Source organism: Dermacentor variabilis, chromosome 2 (assembly GCF_050947875.1).
Source record: "Dermacentor variabilis isolate Ectoservices chromosome 2, ASM5094787v1, whole genome shotgun sequence".
Taxonomy (NCBI): Eukaryota; Metazoa; Arthropoda; class Arachnida; order Ixodida; family Ixodidae; genus Dermacentor; species Dermacentor variabilis.
In genome coordinates this window covers 19119127-19139839 of record NC_134569.1, presented here as the reverse complement: position 1 = coordinate 19139839, position 20713 = coordinate 19119127, and the positions used below count along the sequence as shown (strand labels likewise).

The window sequence follows — 20713 nt, the reverse complement described above, 5'->3', positions numbered from 1 at the left end:
CCAAAAGAAACTTGAACCATTCATTTTCAGCACTTGTCCTATTGTCCGGCGCAGAGTCTGCCATTTTGACTCTCTGGATTTTAGATATGTTCCTTGCTTGCATTGGCTGAAAACAAATAGACATGTTAATGAAATTATAGTACAGTTGAAATCGGTGATAATGAAATCCCGCAGCAAAGTTCTCCTGAGAATGAAATGTTTTCATACCCCTGGCTAGTGCCCATAGGATTCAAAGAATTTCGTACCGCTCAGAAATGAAATGCCGCTGTACTACAATCTCGCATCAACGAAATTTGCCGGAACATAACCACGCATATACTCGTGCAAGACTAGCAGGCTCCAAAATGTGCTCAAATGTAATTGCTTTGCACTAAAATTGCATAAAACACCACCACGTTACATTTGCGTGGGTGCCAACCAAGCGCCAGAAGCATGCCACAAGTGATCGCGTGCACTGGAAACACATCATGGCCACCATTTTGTTTGTTGATTGCCCGTTCGAAGCATGCATGTTGCTACCGACATGTGACACAGCTGTGGCACACCCACTGCAGTGCGTAATGCGGGCCTCGGTGAGCAAAATGCAGAAAAAACAAGGAAATTTACGTCCCACCAGCGTGGAATTGTTTACGGTGCTTTATATGGTGGTCGCAGCATGGAGTGCCACGCATCGGGCCGTGATTGAGCGATCGTCCGGGAACACATATTCTTTGCTTCAAGAATGCTGGTTTTAGTGCCATCTGAATGGCATTGCGTGCACTTTTGACGCCAAATGCAAGATTTACATGAAGGGGCTGTGATCATGATCAATTGTCTTCGGGTATCACTTTTGCACTTGGCACCGTACATGTCGGCATGTATGGGCAACAGCGTGCACTGGAGAAACGCTGCTGCATGTGTGAAGCACTCTTGCTCTGCGTCCAGTGCTAAGCTGCATAAAATATTGCAAAAGTAATCGTATCTCCTGCAGCAAATGATTGAGAATACTGCTCCATGGCAGTGCTGCAACTGCTGATTGGAGCATGCGGCGCACTTTGTACTGTTGGCAATGTGGTTCTATATCCTCAAGCCAAGCTTGCCAAAGTAGGCTAATGGAATTTTGACAGTAAGGTTTCGTTCTGCGATGCATTACCCCATCTGTGTTGTTTCATTTAGCATCAACGAAACTCTTGCGAAAGTGAATTTCTTTGTGCTCCCTGCCAACTTCGTTATTGCCAGGTTCAACTCTATTTGTTTTTTATTGCAATGGTTCTGATCAAAATAAGCATTTCTTTTCGTAATAAATCTGCAACTGTTCCTAAAACTGAAAATGCTAAGAATCATACCAAGCCCTATGGTTTCATAGATTGTTGTTGTCATCAAACCCAAGTGACACTTCATTTTGCAGTCTAGCACCATGTCGCCAAAGTGACACTCGGTGAGGCACAGTGCAGTGGCTCAATATGTCACAATATTTGCTCATCTGACTAGGGTACGAGACAACCTGACTTTAAATAACAAACAGTGGTTGACAGCCACAAGTTTTCCAGTACCTGGGCAAGGAAACTACCAGAACTAAATTTTGCATTAAGTAGTAACATTCTCATAAACGGTGATTTCAGCAATAATAGATTTCATCAATATAGCTGCACCCATTTACTGTTGCTATGCTATGTGCTCAGCACAAAACAGCAATTTGTTTCTACAACAAGGCAAGCAGGTCGGTGGCTCAAGCTTTCATACACTGCGCAGCTCCTGTGTGCTTATGCCTTCTCTTGCAGCTGCCATGTGCAAGGGCATTTGTATCAGTGTGCTCGAAGTTTGATCTTATTTTGAGTTTGAGTGATCTTTTTCAAACAGATGTGTAAATTAAATTATGGGGTTTTACGTGCCAAAACCACTTTCTTATTATGAGGCACGCCATAGTGGGGGACTCTGGAAATTAGGACCTCCCGGGGTTCTTTAACGTGTACCTAAATCTAAGTACACACGTGTTTTTGCATTTCTCCCCCACCGAAATGCGGCCACCGTGGTCAGGATTCGATCCCCGCGACCTTGTGCTTAGCAGCCCGTCACAAACAGATGCGTACATCAGAAAGCACAGTTGCTTGATGCCTAGAGGAAAGGAATGCTAAGTAGGTAACCCCAAGAAACAGGTCTCACTGTGAGCATGTGCACATTGCACACAGAAACCCCAGACTTTCTGTTATTTGTACACCTAATTGCATATTTATTGCAGCAAGCTTTTGTTGCTTCCGTGCCATATCAGTCACTATAGTGCTTCCAGTCACTAATAACTGCAACATTATGTTTATACTATGTGGAAAAGCCGTGGCATGCTAGCCAGTCTCCTCTTTAATTCACGCAACCATCACTATTTTCAAGTTTGGGTACTTAGCATTTCAAAGTCTATTCTGGTGTTTGGCAGTTCTGGCTTCATAGGCATCTTCCACCATTTTTTAAAATTTTTTTTCTTAATGTACATCAACAATGTGGTCTTGGGTATGCTGTGATTTCTGGTGATCTGCTTGCTTGAATTTCCAGCACCAACTACGTGCAAAATTTGAACCTTTACTTTCAGCATGGTACTTGCCACAAAATGATATCGCTAAAATGTGCAAGAACTCAAGGCTGCAACAGCCAACTCACAATGATGCTTCCAAGGCTATGCAATATCTTTGTGACTTTGAAAAGCTCCACTCTGCTGCGTAAGACGCTGCCATCTCACACATTGCCACAGCCTCCGAGACTTGGCGGCAGGAGCTCCTATGTGTGCTTCTAAGTTCACAGATCTCAGAGCGAAGACCGCCTTCATCACCCCAGACGGCCTCTACGAGTTCAAGGTTATGCCATTTGGACTGTGCTCGGCGCCTGCAACGTTCCAGCGCGTGATGGACAGGGTTTTAGCAGGATTGAAGTGGCAGACCTGTCTCGTTTACTTGGATGACGTCATTGTCTTTGCCGGAAATTTCGACGATCACCTCAGGCGGCTTGCAACAGTACTAGAGGCCATCAAGTCATCAGGGCTCACTCTGAAGGCAGAAAAGTGCCGCTTTGCTTACGATGAGCTTCTGTTCCTAGGCCACGTCATCAGCAAGTCTGGAGTCCGCCCTGACCCGCAGAAGACAGCTGCCATCGCAAAGTTCCCGTAGCCCATCGACAAGAAGGCAGTGCGTAGATTTCTTGGCATGTGTGCCTACTACAGGCGATTTGTCAAGGACTTTTCACACATCGCTGAGCCGCTGACACAGCTAACTAAATGTGATGTCGAGTTCAAGTGGGCAACGCTGCAGGCCAACGCATTTCAAGAACTCAAACGACGCATGCAGTCGCCGCCCGTACTTGTGCACTTCGACGAGCTCACCGATACTGAAATCCACACTGACGCCAGTAGCCTAGGCCTCGGTGCCGTCCTAGTCCAGAGAAAAGATGGACATGAACACGTGATAGCTTACGCTAACCAGTCGTTGTCAAAAGCTGAAGGCAATTATTCTACAACCGAAAAGGAATGCCTCGCCATCGTTTGGGCTACAGCGAAATTTCGCCCTTACCTATATGGCAGGCCATTCAAAGTGGTCAGCGATCATCACGCATTGCGTTGGCTAGCTAACTTAAAAGACCCTTCAGGACGACTGGCACGGTGGAGCCTCAGACTACACGAATACGACATCACTGTAACATACAAGTCCAGACGAAAACACTCAGATGCCGATTGCCTATCACGCGCCCCCATTGACCCATCGCCGCAAGATGACACGGATGACGACGCCTTCCTTGGAATAATAAGCGCAGAAGACTTCGCCGAACAACAACGAGGGGACCCAGAGCTAAAAGCCCTACTCGAGTATTTGGAAGGGCACACCGACGTTGTCCCTAGGGCATTTAAGCGTGGATTATCTTCATTCACGCTTCAAAACAACCTACTCGTGAAGAAGAACTTCTCATCAGTCCGCACCAACTACCTTCTTGTTGTTCCGTCGGCGCTGCGTCCAGAAGTACATGACGATCCGACCGCTGGTCACCTCAGTTTCTCCCGGACACTATCGAGGATACAAGAAAGGTATGACTGGCCGAACCTAACCGCTGATGTCGCCCGTTACGTCAAGACATGCCGAGACTGTCAGCGACGCAAGACACCACCGACAAGGCCAGCGGGATTACTACAGCCGATCAAGCCTCCTTACCGACCTTTTCAACAGATCGGGATGGACTTGTTAGGACCGTTTCCGACATCAACATCCGGAAATAAGTGGATCGTCATGGCGATGGACTATATCACCCGCTTCGCTGAAACTAAAGCTCTACCGAAAGGCAGCGTAGCCGAAGTGGCGAAATTTTTCGTCGAGAACATCCTGCTGCGACATGGTGCTCCAGAAGTCGTCATCACCGACAGAGGAACGGCTTTTACAGCAGAGCTCACGCAAGCCATTCTACAATACAGCTAGACAAGTCACAGAAGGACAACTGCCTACCATCCGCAGACGAATGGTCTCGCGGAGCGCCTGAACAAGACCCTCGCCGACATGCTAGCAATGTATGTCGACGTCGAGCACAAGACATGGGATGCGGTCCTGCCGTACGTAACATTCGCTTACAACACGGCGGTGCAAGAAACAACGCAGATCACGCCATTTAAGCTGGTTTCCGGCAGGAACCCGACGACGACGCTTGACACCATGCTACCGCACGTCAGTGACGAGGAAAATTTTGACGTCGCTACCTGTCTCCAGCGCGCCGAAGAAGCCCGACAGCTCGCCCGCCAGCGGATCAAGAACCAGCAGAGGACCGACAGCCGACACTACAACCTCCGACGACGCTTCGTCGAGTACCAGCCTGGTGACCGTGTTCGGCTATGGACCCCGATACGCCGACGAGGACTCAGTGAGAAGCTACTGCGACGCTATTTCGGACCCTACAAGGTCATCCGACGCATTGGTGCACTGCACTATGAGGTCGTGCCGGACAGAATTTCACATTCACAGCGGCGCCGCGCACAATCTGAAGTGGCCCACGTGGTGCACCTTAAACCATTTTACGGACGCTGACGAACTTCCTTATTTTGTTGTTTTTCTTTGCTATGAGTGCTTTTTTTTATTACTTTCATTTGTTTGCAGCATCGGGTCGAAGCTCTTTAAGAGGGGGGTAATGACACGTGTACTTATCTTTATCGGGCGACCACGTTTCACCGCCTAATGAATGTTATCGCACAGCGCGAGACGCGCCTACATGTATCCGAAGTTACTGGAAAGTTATCGATGCTTCTATCCGCTTTCTGTTGTCGCCGAACCTTATGTTATCTGATTTCATCGCCTGACGCGAATGGTGTAGAACTTTGTGGAAGGCACGCGGGTCCCAACGATTAGTCTGGAACATTCGACGATTGATGTATATATAAAAGCAGGCGCGCTTGACCCGTTGATCAGATTTTCGATGATCGCCGAGTGTGTTCGCCGCTACCATTGTTCTTTGAGTGTAGCCTGTTTTTGAGGGCACAAGTTAGCCCAATAAAACGCTCGTTTCGTTAATCACAGTTTTGCTTCCTTCTTAACCGTCACTACCATGTGACAATATAAATAAAAAAGAAAACGAAAGTAAGAAGTGCAGAAAAGTGCTGCTTCTTGGTCTCACCTGACCAGACACCATGCGAGAGCAACACAGTTGTATAGAGCCGGTACTTGAGGTCTTCCAGCTGCCTGAAGTCTGCAAGCCGAGGTAGGATAAGCTGTACCTGTTTGTCTGGGTACCTCACCTGCAAGCAAACAGCACGGCATCACTGAATCTTATCACACAACATGCCTTCTTTTCCATAAATGTTGTACCACGTGGAACACCCAGCAAGAAGGAAGCTGTCTGCTCTAAATTCATAGGGATGAGTCTTCTCACAGATCCTGAATAGCCTCGGAACACAGTGACTGTATCTGCACAAGCATAGCATAATAATCTTTTTACAGCATACAGCAATGCTGTGATTGAGACTAGACGCAGTGGAAAATTCCCGCTCTCTAAATGTTTAGGAAAATTCATTGACAGAACCACTGAAGCTAGTGCAGTGAAATTTTTAAATAATGGCGGACATGTCGAGGGCAACGTTAGAAGTGTGTGGGCTGATCAGGCACATAATAGAAAATCACCAAAGCTTCATTACTTGAGCTCTGAGGCTCTCTGGGGTACTCGACGGTGCAAAAGTGCATCGTTTAAGACAGAACATATTAAATATAGCTTGGGAACGAACAATAAGAATCAAAAGAACCAAAGGGTTTTATTTTTTTCCTTAATAGAATAACCAGATGATGCCTGCAGGCAATGAAACCAAGGAAAGCATCATGGAAAATTAACCCATTAGAGCCTAATATACTCTTAAATGTACAGTACCATTTTCATTTGTAAATACAGTTAAACTTCAATATAACGAACTTCAATATAACGAATTTTATTTATATAACAAAGTATTTAACTTTTCAAAACCTCTCGTCCATAGAACCACAACATAACAAAGTGTGTGTGTGTATACGATTTCCATACAATGAATTTTCACTGCCACCGCAAAGGAATGCTGAGACAATAAATGGAAACTTTTGTGGATGCAGATGGCTAAATGATTTAATTAGAAGCGGCTGCTTGCAAACACACCTCTCCAATTGCGTTCTGAAGTGGAGCCCCATCATGTTTCATATAAAGTCCAAGTGCGATAAGATCCTATCACGCCTTGTGCAATGTGTGCTTTAGATGAGAGGAAAGTGTGTGAGGGTGAAACGAGAAAAATGGTGGCTTCACGAGTGCCGCCTTTCCGTACAAGCAAAGAGAAAGAGGGAGAGGTGAACGAGATCGCAGGAACACGATCAAGCACACGCGAAGGGTCGGGAGGGGTAAGTTGGTGTGCGTCTCCACCTTGGTTGCCTATGGCTGTAAACGTGGCTGAGCCTATACGCAGCCTTGCACCCTGCTTGAGAGGTAACCTGCCGCATGTGCAAAGTGTGGGTGTGCCGCGATGACGCGGCATCATGCAGGCAGTCTTCCCGCGCATTTAGTATTCGATGTTGCGTAACCTCGAGTTTCGATGACCCATTAGAGCAAGAGGCAGACAAAAAATTTGCTGCCTGCTGCCTGCACTTTTCATGATAGCATTGTCCCAGTGCAGGCGACGCTATCAGCCGCAGGGGCGGAGTGCATGCGAAAGCGTGGCTCACTTCGCTTACTTGTACCACCGATGCAACGATATCGATGATGTGGCATGAGACCATATCATTTGTCGCCGACTACCATATTTATCAAAATTAATTGCTTTCTCATTCAAATTTGCTTTTTTCAACTGCTCGATAATTCGGAACATTTTGCATCCCCTTTGTGTAAGAAAAATTGGTCAATGACTGTACTTATTTGCATAAAAGGTTGAATTTCAATACAACGAAATTTCAATATAACGATGACAACTGCCAACTTTACTGACTTCATTATGTCAAGGTTTAACTGTAATTAAGGAAGAAACATACAGTGTTTCTTAGTACGCCATTTTCCTAAGAAGGGTCCTGCCAAGATGACCAGATTGTAATTTCTTGTCAGCTGCATGATGTATTTGATCTATTCATAGCCAAACTTGGAGAAGTGCAGAACATAGCAGGTGTTGATGTATATGCATCTTCTCTTTCTTTTTTGTCACGCATAGCATACGTCTTTTTGAAGCTGAAGTTTGTGCATAAGTTTTAGAAAATAATGGCGTAAACGATGAGTGCATGACATTCCATATACAATACATATTTATAGCATCGCAAGAAAATGAATGCTGGTGTACTTTGTAAAGTATGTTGTGCCTATGTGTACGCTAGAGGGGTGTGCTTGTTCCCGAAGAACACAGAATGATTTTAATGCGATGGTTTTAAGGGCCCCGTGTCTCAGAAAATTCAGCATCAGCGTCCCGCATCCAGCGTTGACGGTTTCGGGGATAATCATTCTGAACGACGCACACCTATCCACACAGGCCCTCCGTATAGCGCAAAGACGTTACTGAACTAAGTGAATTTCTCAAAGTAAAATGCGTTAGAAAAATCGTAAAGTATGACTCATGCGCAACCTACAGACATGATAGCATCAGATTATTATTTGAATATAGGAGAAAACATAATTCTGTTACATGGAAACTCACAAACAAAACAAACACAAACCCCTTCTAACGCTATAGCATTTTCCAGCTACCATTCAAGGTCTGTCTTAGTAAGAGTGGCGTGGCCCCTCGGTTCCTTGCGCGCGATCAAGAAAAGAACCGCAAAGCTCCCCTTCATGCATAGCAGTCGCTGCCAGCATCCCCCTGGTAAACATTACGGTTACAAAAGCTGTAGTTGCCGGGAAGTGTGAGAAGCACTCGGGGATCTTTCAATGCTATCATGTTCCACTCTTAAAGGCAAAGCTTAAGCGTCCTCCAAATTATTTGAGCTGTATTTTGACAAAATATTTTTGCTGGCTACAAAAACATCAGGGACCAGTTGCAGGCAAAAAAAATATTAAGGACTACATCAAGATTTCTATTCTTTTTCCTTGTTCATTTCTTGCTGCCGACAAAGATGACGATGCTCTTATCTTTTCAGTGAATAAAATAGTGAGCAGCGTTACAGTAAATTTAGATAAATAAAGAACTATTAGGTGTCATACGAAGATCATTTAAAACAACAGACAATTTATGCAGCATTTTATTACAAATTTGAAAATAAGTGGGAAGAAACAGAGAACAATGAAGACGATGCATATTCCTCTGCCAATCGAGATGAGCTAAGCAATGAAAGTAGGGTAACCCACATTGAGGAACCAAAGAAAGAAACCATCTCATGAAAGTTCAGAAAATTGTAACGAAAATATCACCAAGCAAATAATACGACAGAATTGTAATGCAAGAACTGACTGTCAATGGAGAAGATGCTGCCAGTCTGTTGAATGTTTCAACAACCAATGAATCAAATGCAGATTCATTTTAGTCTTAAATGCCTGTATTCCTCTTAAAATATCATGTCTAGATCTGCCCCAATAATATATTCTGACCGCATGTGCTTCTTAAAGCAACACCAAAGCCCTTCCTCATTACTTTATGAAATCACGCTACACACTTCAATAGTAAAAACACCTCCCAGCAAAAAATATTCCCCACTAAAATGCTAACTTTGCTACCACAATATTATGTGGGCTTGTGTAAAATTTCATTTTATGCTTCATTGCAAGCCTTTATGATTTAGGATGCTCCAAAATATAGCATATACATTTGATGACCTGCACCAGGTTTTACTCCCATAAAGGCTCAGCATACTTTATAAAGCACGCCATTGTTAGTGTTTCAAAGAATAAAGTGCGACTCATGAAACTTTGACAATGCAGTTGCAGTATGAAAAGATAATGTGGTACCAAAAATCAACAAAATTTAACAGGTAGGCTTTTCTTGGGTAGAAGAAAAGACAACTTGCAACTGGTTGGAACCAAACCCACAACGTCCACATGACATGTGCGATGCTCTACCAATAGAGCTACGGCAGCGGTTGTCCCCACGTTCAGTATCTGTGCTGTTTGTGTGTGCATGAATATGAGTTTGCAAGAAGTTCGGCCAGCAAGCCAGCACCACTCATGGAGGTGGATGTGGAACGTCTTTTCAACTGCAGACGTTACAATGTCGCCACAGCCGCGAAAAAATAAGAAAAATGTTAATTTCAGAGCTTAACTCTTTTCCTACCATGGGGAAAATATGTATTTTTTTGTAGCTTACCACCATACAATTCTTTCTGAAAAACTGCTGCACTCTATATTTCATGTAACACATAAACAAACAGCCTAATGAATGAAATGTCCACGCATAAATGTTTCATTAAGATGTATATCATAAAAAGGATATAAATTGCCAGAATCAAGATTGTGGGATAAAATTGATCAAAGTCTGTAAAGACACGCTTGTATCTATTAAGAAAAAAATGTAAAAAGAATTTTGAGATACACAAAATGTCTTGCCGCCAAACAGGCACTGTTTCCAAAGAAATCTAGATTTTCCATTGTACAGGTATTGCACTACAAACATTTAACTGCAAGCACTACAGTTTGGCCTGCCGAGCTGCAGTTGCCGATGTTCTAGGTTGGTTTGCGTCGTCGTCACTCTCAGAGTCGAAGTCAAAGACGAAAACACAGCATCGTCAGTCTTGCCGCTGCTTGATTCCATTGATAAAATCAGCCGCAGATGCAGCTCTGATCCCATGATCAGAGCTGCATCATGAGATCTGTGATCATTCGAAGCATGCGCACTGCTCTCGGAGGCAGTCACTTATTGCTTTCTACTTTGATGATCGCGAAACCTCAGAGAGCATAAAAAATGTGAACTGCTTAGCAAACAAAAATATAGTTTTCCTCCATCACGTCTGATGATGCAGTGTGTCCGTGAACGGCGTGGAAGGTATCAAAAGCAGTGTTTCAAACCACTGATAGCGGGCTAACAATGCCCAATGGGCACATAGGGAAAGAGTTTTAATGAGAATGTTGTCGCAACGCCAGCAATGGCACAACAGGTTCGGCTTGGCGTGGCATGCCAAAACATTGGGAAGGGGATTCAAAGACCATGAAAAAGTTCCAGAGGAACAAGAAACACCTCTTTGTTGAGGAAACGCTCCGAGGCTACAAGATGTGCACTCGGTGTTCTGGAATTGGAGTTGCCATTCTGTAACGTCGTATAACTCGGCTACCTTTCTTTTCCTGCATGCACGATGAAGTACCCTGTGGTATGTCTGGTACTACGTAAGTGAGAAGAATATGGTGAATCGAGGTGTTTGACTTTATGTTACTTACAACCATACGAAGCAAACAGACAACAAAGCCAGGACAAGCATAGGGGAAGTAGCTCAATTGGTTTTATGAACAAGATGTACAGAAAAGCCAGCTTGCTGCTCCCGTAGGGAGCTTATGGACACATGTGCACAGGAGGGGCCATATTTGCAAGGAAGCAAAATGAAGGGCAGTCATACTACTGCAAAGCCCTTCTGTGCCCTCAACTGCATTACTGCCTCAACACACACGAGCACTACAGTTTCATTGGTAGGAATGGTGCAATGCACAGGCGATCTTGAGTGAGTACACCTCGCTAGGCAAAAACATTCTACATATTTTAATCTCAAAGCTAGAGTTCGCATTATCATATCTGAAATTGTTTCTGGGTTGCCACAAGTAAACTAATGGTAATGAAGCAAGAAAGCTACAACATGTCACAGCAGAGAATGTACACTGGCAAGGCTTGTGCTGGAGAGTTTTCAAATTAGAGAAGAAAAAACTTATTGCAATTTAAGAAAGACAGTGAAAGACAGCTTGTGTAAAGCACATAGTCACAAAGGCTGTTATGACAGCTGATTTTACCACAAAAAACAGTAGTTCAATTTTACTGATTAGGAGCGACCAAGACTCCAAAAATATTACTTGATTGCTTCCATAGATACCAAATTCCCAGGCATTTCCCTGCCTTGTTTTTGTGCACTCACCTTTACACGAACATTCCTAATATCTTGGACACTCTCTATCTCGGCATCCAAGGTGATAGCCAGCACAAGACCTGCTGTGAACTTCTGTGGCAGGTCAGTTTCTCCAGCCGGCTCATACAGGACAGCACGTGTTTGCTTAATGCGCTCCAGTCCTGCATTTGGTTGGGCCCTGGGCAACAGATCAATATTCTTGGTGACACAATCTTTTCACAGCTGCCATTTTAGACCGATGTACCAGCCACATTCTTGACTGTATAACAAATGCAATAAGTGGTACAATCTCATACGACAAGTCAGTAATCACTCAGCACTCCAAGAAATGCTTATTGTAAGCACAGACAAGCTACAGATCGGGACCTTGTCTTGGAAGTACAAATGGTTGGTACAATTGGTTAATTAATCTTGAATTATTATCCATTTAAGCAAAATACAAAAAATAGCATGACACACTACATAGTACTAAAGTGAGCAACATGCATTTGGCTGCATTGTGCATCGGCATATTTTTAAGCTCTGGCTAAAGTTAGCTGAAACACTCTGTATATATATATACACACAGTAGAACCTCATTGATAGGTTCCCATCACGTATGTTTGCCTGGCGCAAACATTCGCAATCGAGAACACAATAAATGACCCAATAGAGTTACGCTCATTTTTTACCGGGTCATACAAGTGGCAAAGCTAATTTTGTGTCTAAAATGGAGATGTCGGCTTCAAATTTCGTTTCCCTCTTGGAAGCTTATCTCAACAGCACCTTTGTAACTTTTGAACATGGCATATTTTTGCAGAAAGAGGGCATCTGCGTTGGTTCACGTGTAGCGCCCATTTTATGTGACATCTTTTTATCCTACTTTGACCACGCACTACAATGTGTTTTTACTTCATCTCATCCTAATGTTTTTAAAGTTTTTAGACACGTTGATGATTTTTTTAGTTGTTATTGACAATAGATGCCCCTTGCCATGCCATGAAATGGTTGAGCAGCTTTTAGATGTTTTTAGAGGAAACGCAAAAGGACTTACTTTTACTAACGAGCTTCCGAAGGACAGTTTGTTGCAGTTTTTAGACCTTAACCGAACACTTAAGAGTGATCCTGTTTGCTGTGCGTACCTCCCTCGAGGCAAAAAAGAACTGCTACGATATGACTCAGCACACTCTAAGACTGTGAAGCGTGGAATCGGCTCTGTGCAAGTCATGTGTGCATGTGATGCAGGCGAGTCTTTGCCATCAAATTGAGAGACTTCTAAAAGCAGGCTACCCTCAGTCTGTCTTAAATGCCGTGGTTGAGTCCCTCCTACAGAAGCTAAAAACTACCGCTGCGAGTGGGAAAATGCACTCGAAGGAAAGGGAGCTAGTAAAACCATAAGTAGTACCTTATGTGCACTGTGTGAGCCATAACCTCAAGAAGGTAGCTACCAGATATGGCATTTCAGTTGTCTTTTCGGCTCCCAACAAGTTAGCTCAATTGTGCCCCCGGATCACACGCGAGGGGCCGCAGGGCTGCCAGAAGCAGCACGCCAAACAATTCAGGGACTGTGTTAAAAGGGTGGTCTACGAGATACCCCTAGATTGCGGCAAGTCATACGTCGGACAAACGGGACGTTGTATTAATGACAGACTGAGGGAGCACGCTAATAGTTTCGGTAAGTGTGACAAGGCGCATCTTCCTGCACACTGCGAAGCCTGTCATTGTACGCCATGCTTTGAACAAGTATTGATTCTTGGCAAAAGTAGGGACCAAACTGCAAGGGAGTTCTTGGAAGCATTTTATATTAAAAAGAAATGGTCTGATTGTGTCAGCAATACATCTATCATATTATTACGACATCATCGAGCAATGCTCAAGAGACGAGCTGCCGCGAGAACGACGAAGAAGTTGGTCGGTGCCCTTGGCACGAGCGAGTGTCAGCCTGGCTGCCTTGCTCCACTGTAAATAGCGTGTAAATAGCACCTTTCGTCTGTGTCTTTCCACACGTAACATCTCTGGTGGAGGTCAGCGATCCCCGTCCTCACCATGGAACTCCGAAGTGGTCGGCACACCGAGCTTGTCATCATGCCTTCCGGTGACGAGCCCGCCTCTGCAACAGCTTCGGCTTGTCCGTCTGCTCCAATTGTCACGGTTGCAAAGTTTCGTCCTTACCTTTACGGTCGCACTTTTTCCGAAGTCACTGACCATCATGCTCTCTGCTGGCTCTCATCGCTAAAAGATCCTACAGGCCGGCTCGGTCGATGGGCTTTGAGGCTACAGGAATTTTCATATACCGTGATGTACAAGTCTGGCCACCTGCACCAGGACGCTGACAGTTTGTCGCGTGACCCTGTTGACGACTCTGACTCCTCCAATATTGCCAGTGCTTCTTGCGTATTCTCTGTATCCCAGCTGCTTCATTTCGCCGATGAGCAACGCCGTGATGCCTACATCAGAGCACTCACCGACCATTTTGAACACTCTCCAGCCGATGCTGCTCTACGCCTCTTCGTCCTCCGCAACGGTACTCTGTACCATCGTAACCTTCATCCGGACGGCTCTTGAGTTCCTGCTTGTAATACCTAAACACCTCCACTCCACTGTTCTAGAAGAGCTTCACGACGCACCAACGGCAGAACACCTCGGCGTATCTTGAACCTATGACCGTGTACGTCGCCGTTTTTTCTGGCCAGGCCTTGCCCGTTCCGTACGACGTTACGTCGCCGCTTGTGAACTTTGCCAACGACGCAAGAAGCCTTCCCAGCTCCCAGCTGGTTACCTGCAGCCGCTCGACATCCCTGCCGAGCCCTTCCATCATGTCGGCTTGGACCTTCTCGGCCCATTTCCGGAATCCACATCAGGAAACAAGTGGGTTGCAGTGGCGGCGGACTACGCAACCCGCTACATTGTAACCCGTGCTCTTCCGACCACTTGCGCAACTGATGTTGCGGACTTCCTTCTACATGATATCATTTTGATGCATGGTGCTCCGCGTCAATTGCTTACAGACCGCGGCCGCACCTTTTTGGCCAAAGTCATTGACAACATCATGAGTGCCTGCTCAATACAGCATAAATTTACCACTTCCTAACACCTTAAATGAACGGCCTCACTGAGCGTTTGAACCGCACCCTTACAGATATGCTATCCAAAAACGTTTCAGACGACCACCGTGACTGGGACCTGGCTCTACCTTACATTACCTTTGCATACAACTCTTCCCGTCTCGAAAATACTGGCTTTTCCCCATTTTACCTCTTGTATGGCCGCGAACCAACACTACCACTGGACACTGTGCTTCTGTCCGCCACAGTCTCAACTAGCGATTATGCCCGTGATGCAATCGCCCATGCTGACCATGCTCGCCAACTTGCGCGCGCTCATCTACAAGTGTCTCAAGACAAGCAAAAACAATGCTACGACCTCCGTCACCGTGATGTCCATTTTGTGCCCGGCGCCCTCATGTTGCTTTGGTCACCATCGCGTAAAGTCGGCCTTTGTGAAAAAGTGCTTTCCTGTTACACAGGCCCATATTGCGTGATACGCAAAGTGACCGATGTCACCTATGAAATCGTTCTAGACACGCCCACTACGTCCTCCGCTGTGACAACCAGTGACATTGTCCACGTTGCCCGACTCAAGCCCTACAACTCTCCATGCACCTTGGATATTTAACAGCACCGTGACGGTGCTTTTGCCGCCGGGGGGTAATATTATGACATCATCGAGCGATGCTCAAGAGACGAGCCGCCGCGAGAACGACAAAGAAGTTGGTCGGTGCCCTTGGCACGAGCGAGTGTCAACCTGGCTGCCTGGCTCCACTGTAAATAGCGTGTAAATAGCATCTTTCGTCTGTGTCTTTCCACACGTAACAATATTATATTCCACAGAAATGTGCTGTATCCAAAGTATGTTATCATGACCATGTTGTTCTGTCACACCTTGGCTCCCTGCGCATGAGTGGAAGTTGTCTTTTCTTCTATACGTTTGTTCAGGCTGTCATTAAACAGTTGGTAGTTTGCCGCTTCACTGTCTTCCTTTCTTCTGTCCCTTTTCAAGAAATGTATTTTGCGCCACAAAGTATACCTAGGAAATTTACAATGAGGGGAATGCAGTGCACATGCAACAACTGATTGCTCTATCACCTCAGAGTTGCATAAACTTCCAACATGAAGGGTATCACCTGAGACTGCTCTTTAAAATATATTTGCCTCTGTACAACTGCTTTATTCGGTAGTTTGTAAAAGGAATCCATCATTTTCGCACATTCATGTTCTCAAGAAAATGTGAAGGCCCTAGAGTTGCATGTGAACATGCCTCAATGGTACTCATTCAGCAACTAAAGCTCAACGCAGACAGCCTCCTATGCCGTCAGCAGCTGTCGATGCTGAGGGTTTCCTGTTGTACTCCAACAGCATCCTTGCCCATAGTACACTCTTTCTGCACTGGCAGAAGCTTGCATTAAGAGGCTCGGAATCAAAAGTTAGGAGTGGCTTGACTAGATTGTTTAGGTGGCTCTGGTGCTTACTGTTTGCATCCTTAATGCTATGATTTTTGGACAAAAGAAGTCTTTCTGCTGCAAGTGGCACACCAATAAAGCACAAGCAACAGAGCACAAACAGGACTGACCCGGTTTGAGCAGTGCAGAAGCGTAGTGTGGGGCAGGCGTGCGCCTGAAGCAGGGGCTGCAGCACACGCGCCACAGCACCTGGCTTGGGCTCCTCGAGTGCGTCCACCTCACGGAGCATGGCAGCTGTGAATGCATCTGGCTGGAGGTTGTGCTCCTCCAGGAACCTGCACAGAAAGCACCACCGATGCACTGTAGTTAGGCCACCTCATAGCCTCAGCCAACGCCACCATCTAAACAGTACAGTTAAATTTTCATGTGACTAAGTCAATGTAACAAAACCCTTGACATAACAAAATTGTTTTGCTTTTATTAATGATGTCCATAAAATGCCATATATCTTTAGCCTCAATATAATAAAGTATGTTTATCTGTGATTTCAATGGAACTAAATTTTCACCAATGCTGAATAATAAGAGTGAGGCAATACAGTATAGCCTTGTTAATATGTTTTGGAAAAAAAGAATCACAAGAAAAACGTACGAACTGGGAAAACGTACAATCTAAAGTAACCAAGAAACTTGACAGACTCAACTGTAGTTGACATCTAGGTAACGCGAAGCATCGCATAAATTGTTGTGGCACGAGGCATGAGATGTGGATGCGCATCGTGCTGGTGGGGCTTTGGCCGCCCGAGATGCGTCTGGTTTTCCTATTCCAAATGTAACGCTCACATCGCGCTGCCTGCGGCGTATTTGGGTTATTGCCTACTAAACATGTGCACTATGCTACCAATGGCACCACGTGCTGTGCAACAGATAGGTGAAGATGCTTATTGCAATAGGGTTGGCGACGATAGCTGTGAATGCGGCGTGCAATGACCCAGGAGGAGATTTCCCGATACCGGAATAAGGAACTGAGTGTACATTGGACTTTTCACATGAGATGGACGAACGAGTATTGCAGTGAAGCTGCTGCAGCAGGCGACTACTGTTCTCTAGGGTGCGGGCCTTGCACATTTTCTTGTTTACATAGATACATGGAATCTGGCAACTGGAAAACACATCATACGATCACAGTTTGGCAATGTATTGAATGTTGGTACCGGTAAAAAATAAGTGCAACTCAAGTGGGTAAATTTTTGTTTATCAAGCGCAAATGCTGGTCCCAGGAAAATGTACGTAACAAGATCCTATCATCAATGTGCAACTTATATTGGAACTGCACAGTGGTTGCCAGGTATCATACGGTGTATTTATGTTCAGCTGTTTGCAGACACATAACACATGGAAAGAGTCAAGTGCCAGTATGGGAGTGACAAAAACACGCTCCACAAACGTGGGCAGTATGTACAGAGTGTAGTTCATGTGCAATGCAACAACAACCAATATAGAGTGCAGCAGGCACTTGCCTACAGACAGTGGCTTATTGTCGTTATTCAATTATCAAGAGAAAATTCAGTTGGGGGAAATAAGAAAAAGAAAATAAGTATCCACACTAATATAGAGCCAAATACAGTAGACCGTCAAATTATTCAGCTCAAAAGACCAATTATTCTGACGCCCGTAAAAACAAATGTACTACTAGCAGGGGAAAAAAAAAGAATGTCTTTGTTTATCAAATGGCCAGGAAAGCTTGGGTATGTGGTGGTGCATGCAGATGTTTACATGCGGCAATTTTCACTCGCAGGATGACCGCCGGTTCGCCTACTTTCAATGCACAGCATTTCTCTCTCTCGCATTAGCACAGATAGCAAGTGGGGAGGCGGCAGACGATTCTGAGTGACAAAAATTCGTAACAGGAGACAACGAAGTCGCCCAAGATAGTGTTGATATTTATTACAAGAAATGTTTCAACGTGCTAGACGCACATACAAGCTAATGTGCTCAGTTGGCAGCCCCAGCTTGGCAGGTTTGTTCTATTGGCTTGGCCAGTTACGACTGTATTCACTAGGCCAGAAGTGTATTTCTAGTTTAGAGGAACTGGTGACCGTGGCACCTGTGTTGTCACACTGTCATGCAGGCATAGTCTGAAAGATTGAATGGTGTACTGTGGGGCTGTAGGGCATCTGAAATTTGAGTCACTGTTGTACATTACATATAAGGGTGTGTGAAGAGAGAGTGGTGGTGTAACTGAACCAAGAGGTCCAGGTGAGGCTATGCAAGGCGCAGTTCTTGGAGGTCGCGCGCGCACAGTTGACCGTAGTTGCCAGGGCATACCTGCCAACCTGGCGATATCAAAAAAGCCAACGAGGGGGGGGGGGGGGGGGGGGGGGGTTGCATTTACTGTTTCATTCAACTTCCGGTGGGACCGAGGAGTGTTTGTTCAAACTTTCAGGCAGTGTTCAATGACTCCTTTTGCAGAGATCTTGCAGCAGCAGACTTTGCTCACTTCAAAAATTTGTCGGAGTAGCTTTGCTCAAAACATGGTCCAGACTGATGGGCCTTCACTAGCAGCAGGTGTTGGAGAGTTGTGTTGCACATTGATGAGCGGAATTCATTCCTAGTTTTTCGCGCCGTGCTAAAAATCCTCTCACACTCTGCCTTGTTATGCGATATCATGAGTAAATCGAGCATCACCTTAGCAACTCGGTGAAACATGTTTTCCATCAGTGTTTTTCATTTTTCCAATCATAGACCACTCCCATCATTCCATCAGTCCCATCATTCGTCACTCAGAATGTCCTCTTGAAGATGTCCTCTTGTCCTCTTCTAGTGTGGCAAACTCAGGTCCGAGAGCATGTAAACCGCCCTCAGCAGATTCGTTGGAATCTCAAGGCAGCAGCTGAGGGAAACTCTGAATAAAGAAACGAAGACTCGAGAGCGATTCCTGTGAAATAAATTTTAGGTTGGCCACCTCTGCATTCCTCAGCGTTGCGTCCACATCCATAACGCTTCGCCTCATCGCATTTCGGAAACATTTTCCATAGAAGAGGCCCAACGTGGTCGCTGACACTAAGGGGTAGGCTGCGTTCGACGAGGAACCCCGTAAACAGGCACTCCACAGGTATGACACTGTCGTCGCAGTTGTTCCAGAGAAAGTTGACTATGTTGTCTTGCTGCTCAGCGGTGCGAACATAGCTTTGATGCTTCGCCGTGGAAACGTGCAGCTTCAAGTCATCTTTGCCACCGTGAGACACGCTAACGTCGCATCCATACGTTGTACAAAATGCAAAATGTTCTCCTTTTCTTTATGTCATAAAGCACGGAAATTCAGAAGTGTAAGATGGCAAAAAATTCTGCAAATACCTTTTCTTGGACTTTGATAGCACCATGGCATCAAGCACACGCGGTTTCTAACTTAACATGGTGCACGCACACACGGCCTAGCCAACACTAATCATACACACAAACAGCAGTAACAATGCACCATGGAGGAATGCATGCATGAAATGCAAGAGCTACATTGGCTCTGGCTTTGGTTGGCTTACTAGGCACCGTAGTCGGCTGCTTAGTCGATGATACCGATGGTGCTAGTGCAGCCGTTGTTGGTGATACTGACGATTACGATGTGGCTACAGATTCCGCGGTGCCGGTTTCACAAAAACCATTATTGCGCGAACAGAGACAACTTTTTGGGAGATATAAGACAGTGACCATACAATCGGAAAGTTCAGTAAAAAATCGGGAGTCTCTTGGGCAAATCGGGAGGGTTGGCAGGTATGCCAGAGGAAGGACCGGGTGGTGCAAGTGCGGCGGCGACTGAGGCAAAAAGATGCAGGTGGTGTGAAGTGTGCGTGCTGCGTGTGGTGTGCGCAGATGAGCACCATGTGGACAGCATGGGGGAAGAGTCACGGAGTGTGGTAATAAAGGGAATGTTTGCAATGAACGTGTTGGCCTGTGGTCAATTGTAGCAAGTGGTGGCTCGTCCAGAATTGACCTGGAGGCTGTGAACATGCCCGAAGAGTTGTTGCAGCACCTACTGGGGCAGACCAATGGCTCTGCCATGCAATGTGAGCAAACCGCAGCAGCAATTCGACAAAGACTTATGGTGGCAGAGGCACTGTCGGCGGGTTCTGTGACAACAGCGGCGGCAGTTCAATCATCAGGCAGCACCGCTCGGCGCTCCGCTGGAGGTCAGCTACCAAAATAAAGCAGATTCAATGACATTAAGTCTCCTGTGGAGATTCTGGCCCGACTGGACAATTTTGTTTGGTCAATGCTATCGCTGTAGACAAAAGGCTTACCCACATTGTGCCCATTGCTCTGGAGGGCAGCGCAACGTTATGGCACTTCACGACCACATTTGCATCATGGGAAGAATTTATTGCGGCCTTCATTGAGAATTTATTTTCTATTGTCGGGAATGGTCGTTTGAAACAAGAACTTGAGCTCATGCAGCACCCAGAAACAACAAGCTCGTCACTTTTAAACAACCGTTCAGTAATTCTGCCTGATAGGCATGGGCACCAAGGAGTTCTACCAGCACTACCATTAATCAGACTTTGGGCTACAGTGCATAAATGCACGTGTTGCCGCTGCCGCGTACAGCACCAATAACATACTTGGAACTATTTGCGTCCTTGAGGTCTAAGAAAAGATAAAGAAATTCAAGTTAATATTAATGTTGTCAGATTGCGTAGAATGGTAGGTTGAGAACACATGCAGATGCGCTAGTTTTATTTAAGTCAAATACGCAGGACTGAAAGCCTATCCTTTCTCCATCTCCAATATGTCCAAATCAACAAGCTAATCATTATAAATGGTAAGTG

At 45.5% G+C, this 20713-nt stretch overlaps 1 protein-coding gene across 1 annotated transcript in view; it reads right to left on the bottom strand.

Moving 5' to 3' along the window:
• Positions 1-20713, bottom strand: part of IntS4 (integrator complex subunit 4) — a 78007-nt gene that overhangs the window by 2980 nt on the left and 54314 nt on the right. The window contains exons 17-19 of the mRNA XM_075679827.1: positions 16065-16229; positions 11466-11634; positions 5608-5728 (exon numbers count right to left, since the gene is read on the bottom strand). Coding sequence (XP_075535942.1) covers positions 5608-5728; positions 11466-11634; positions 16065-16229 — 455 coding nt within the window. The remainder of the gene's footprint in view (positions 1-5607; positions 5729-11465; positions 11635-16064; positions 16230-20713) is intronic.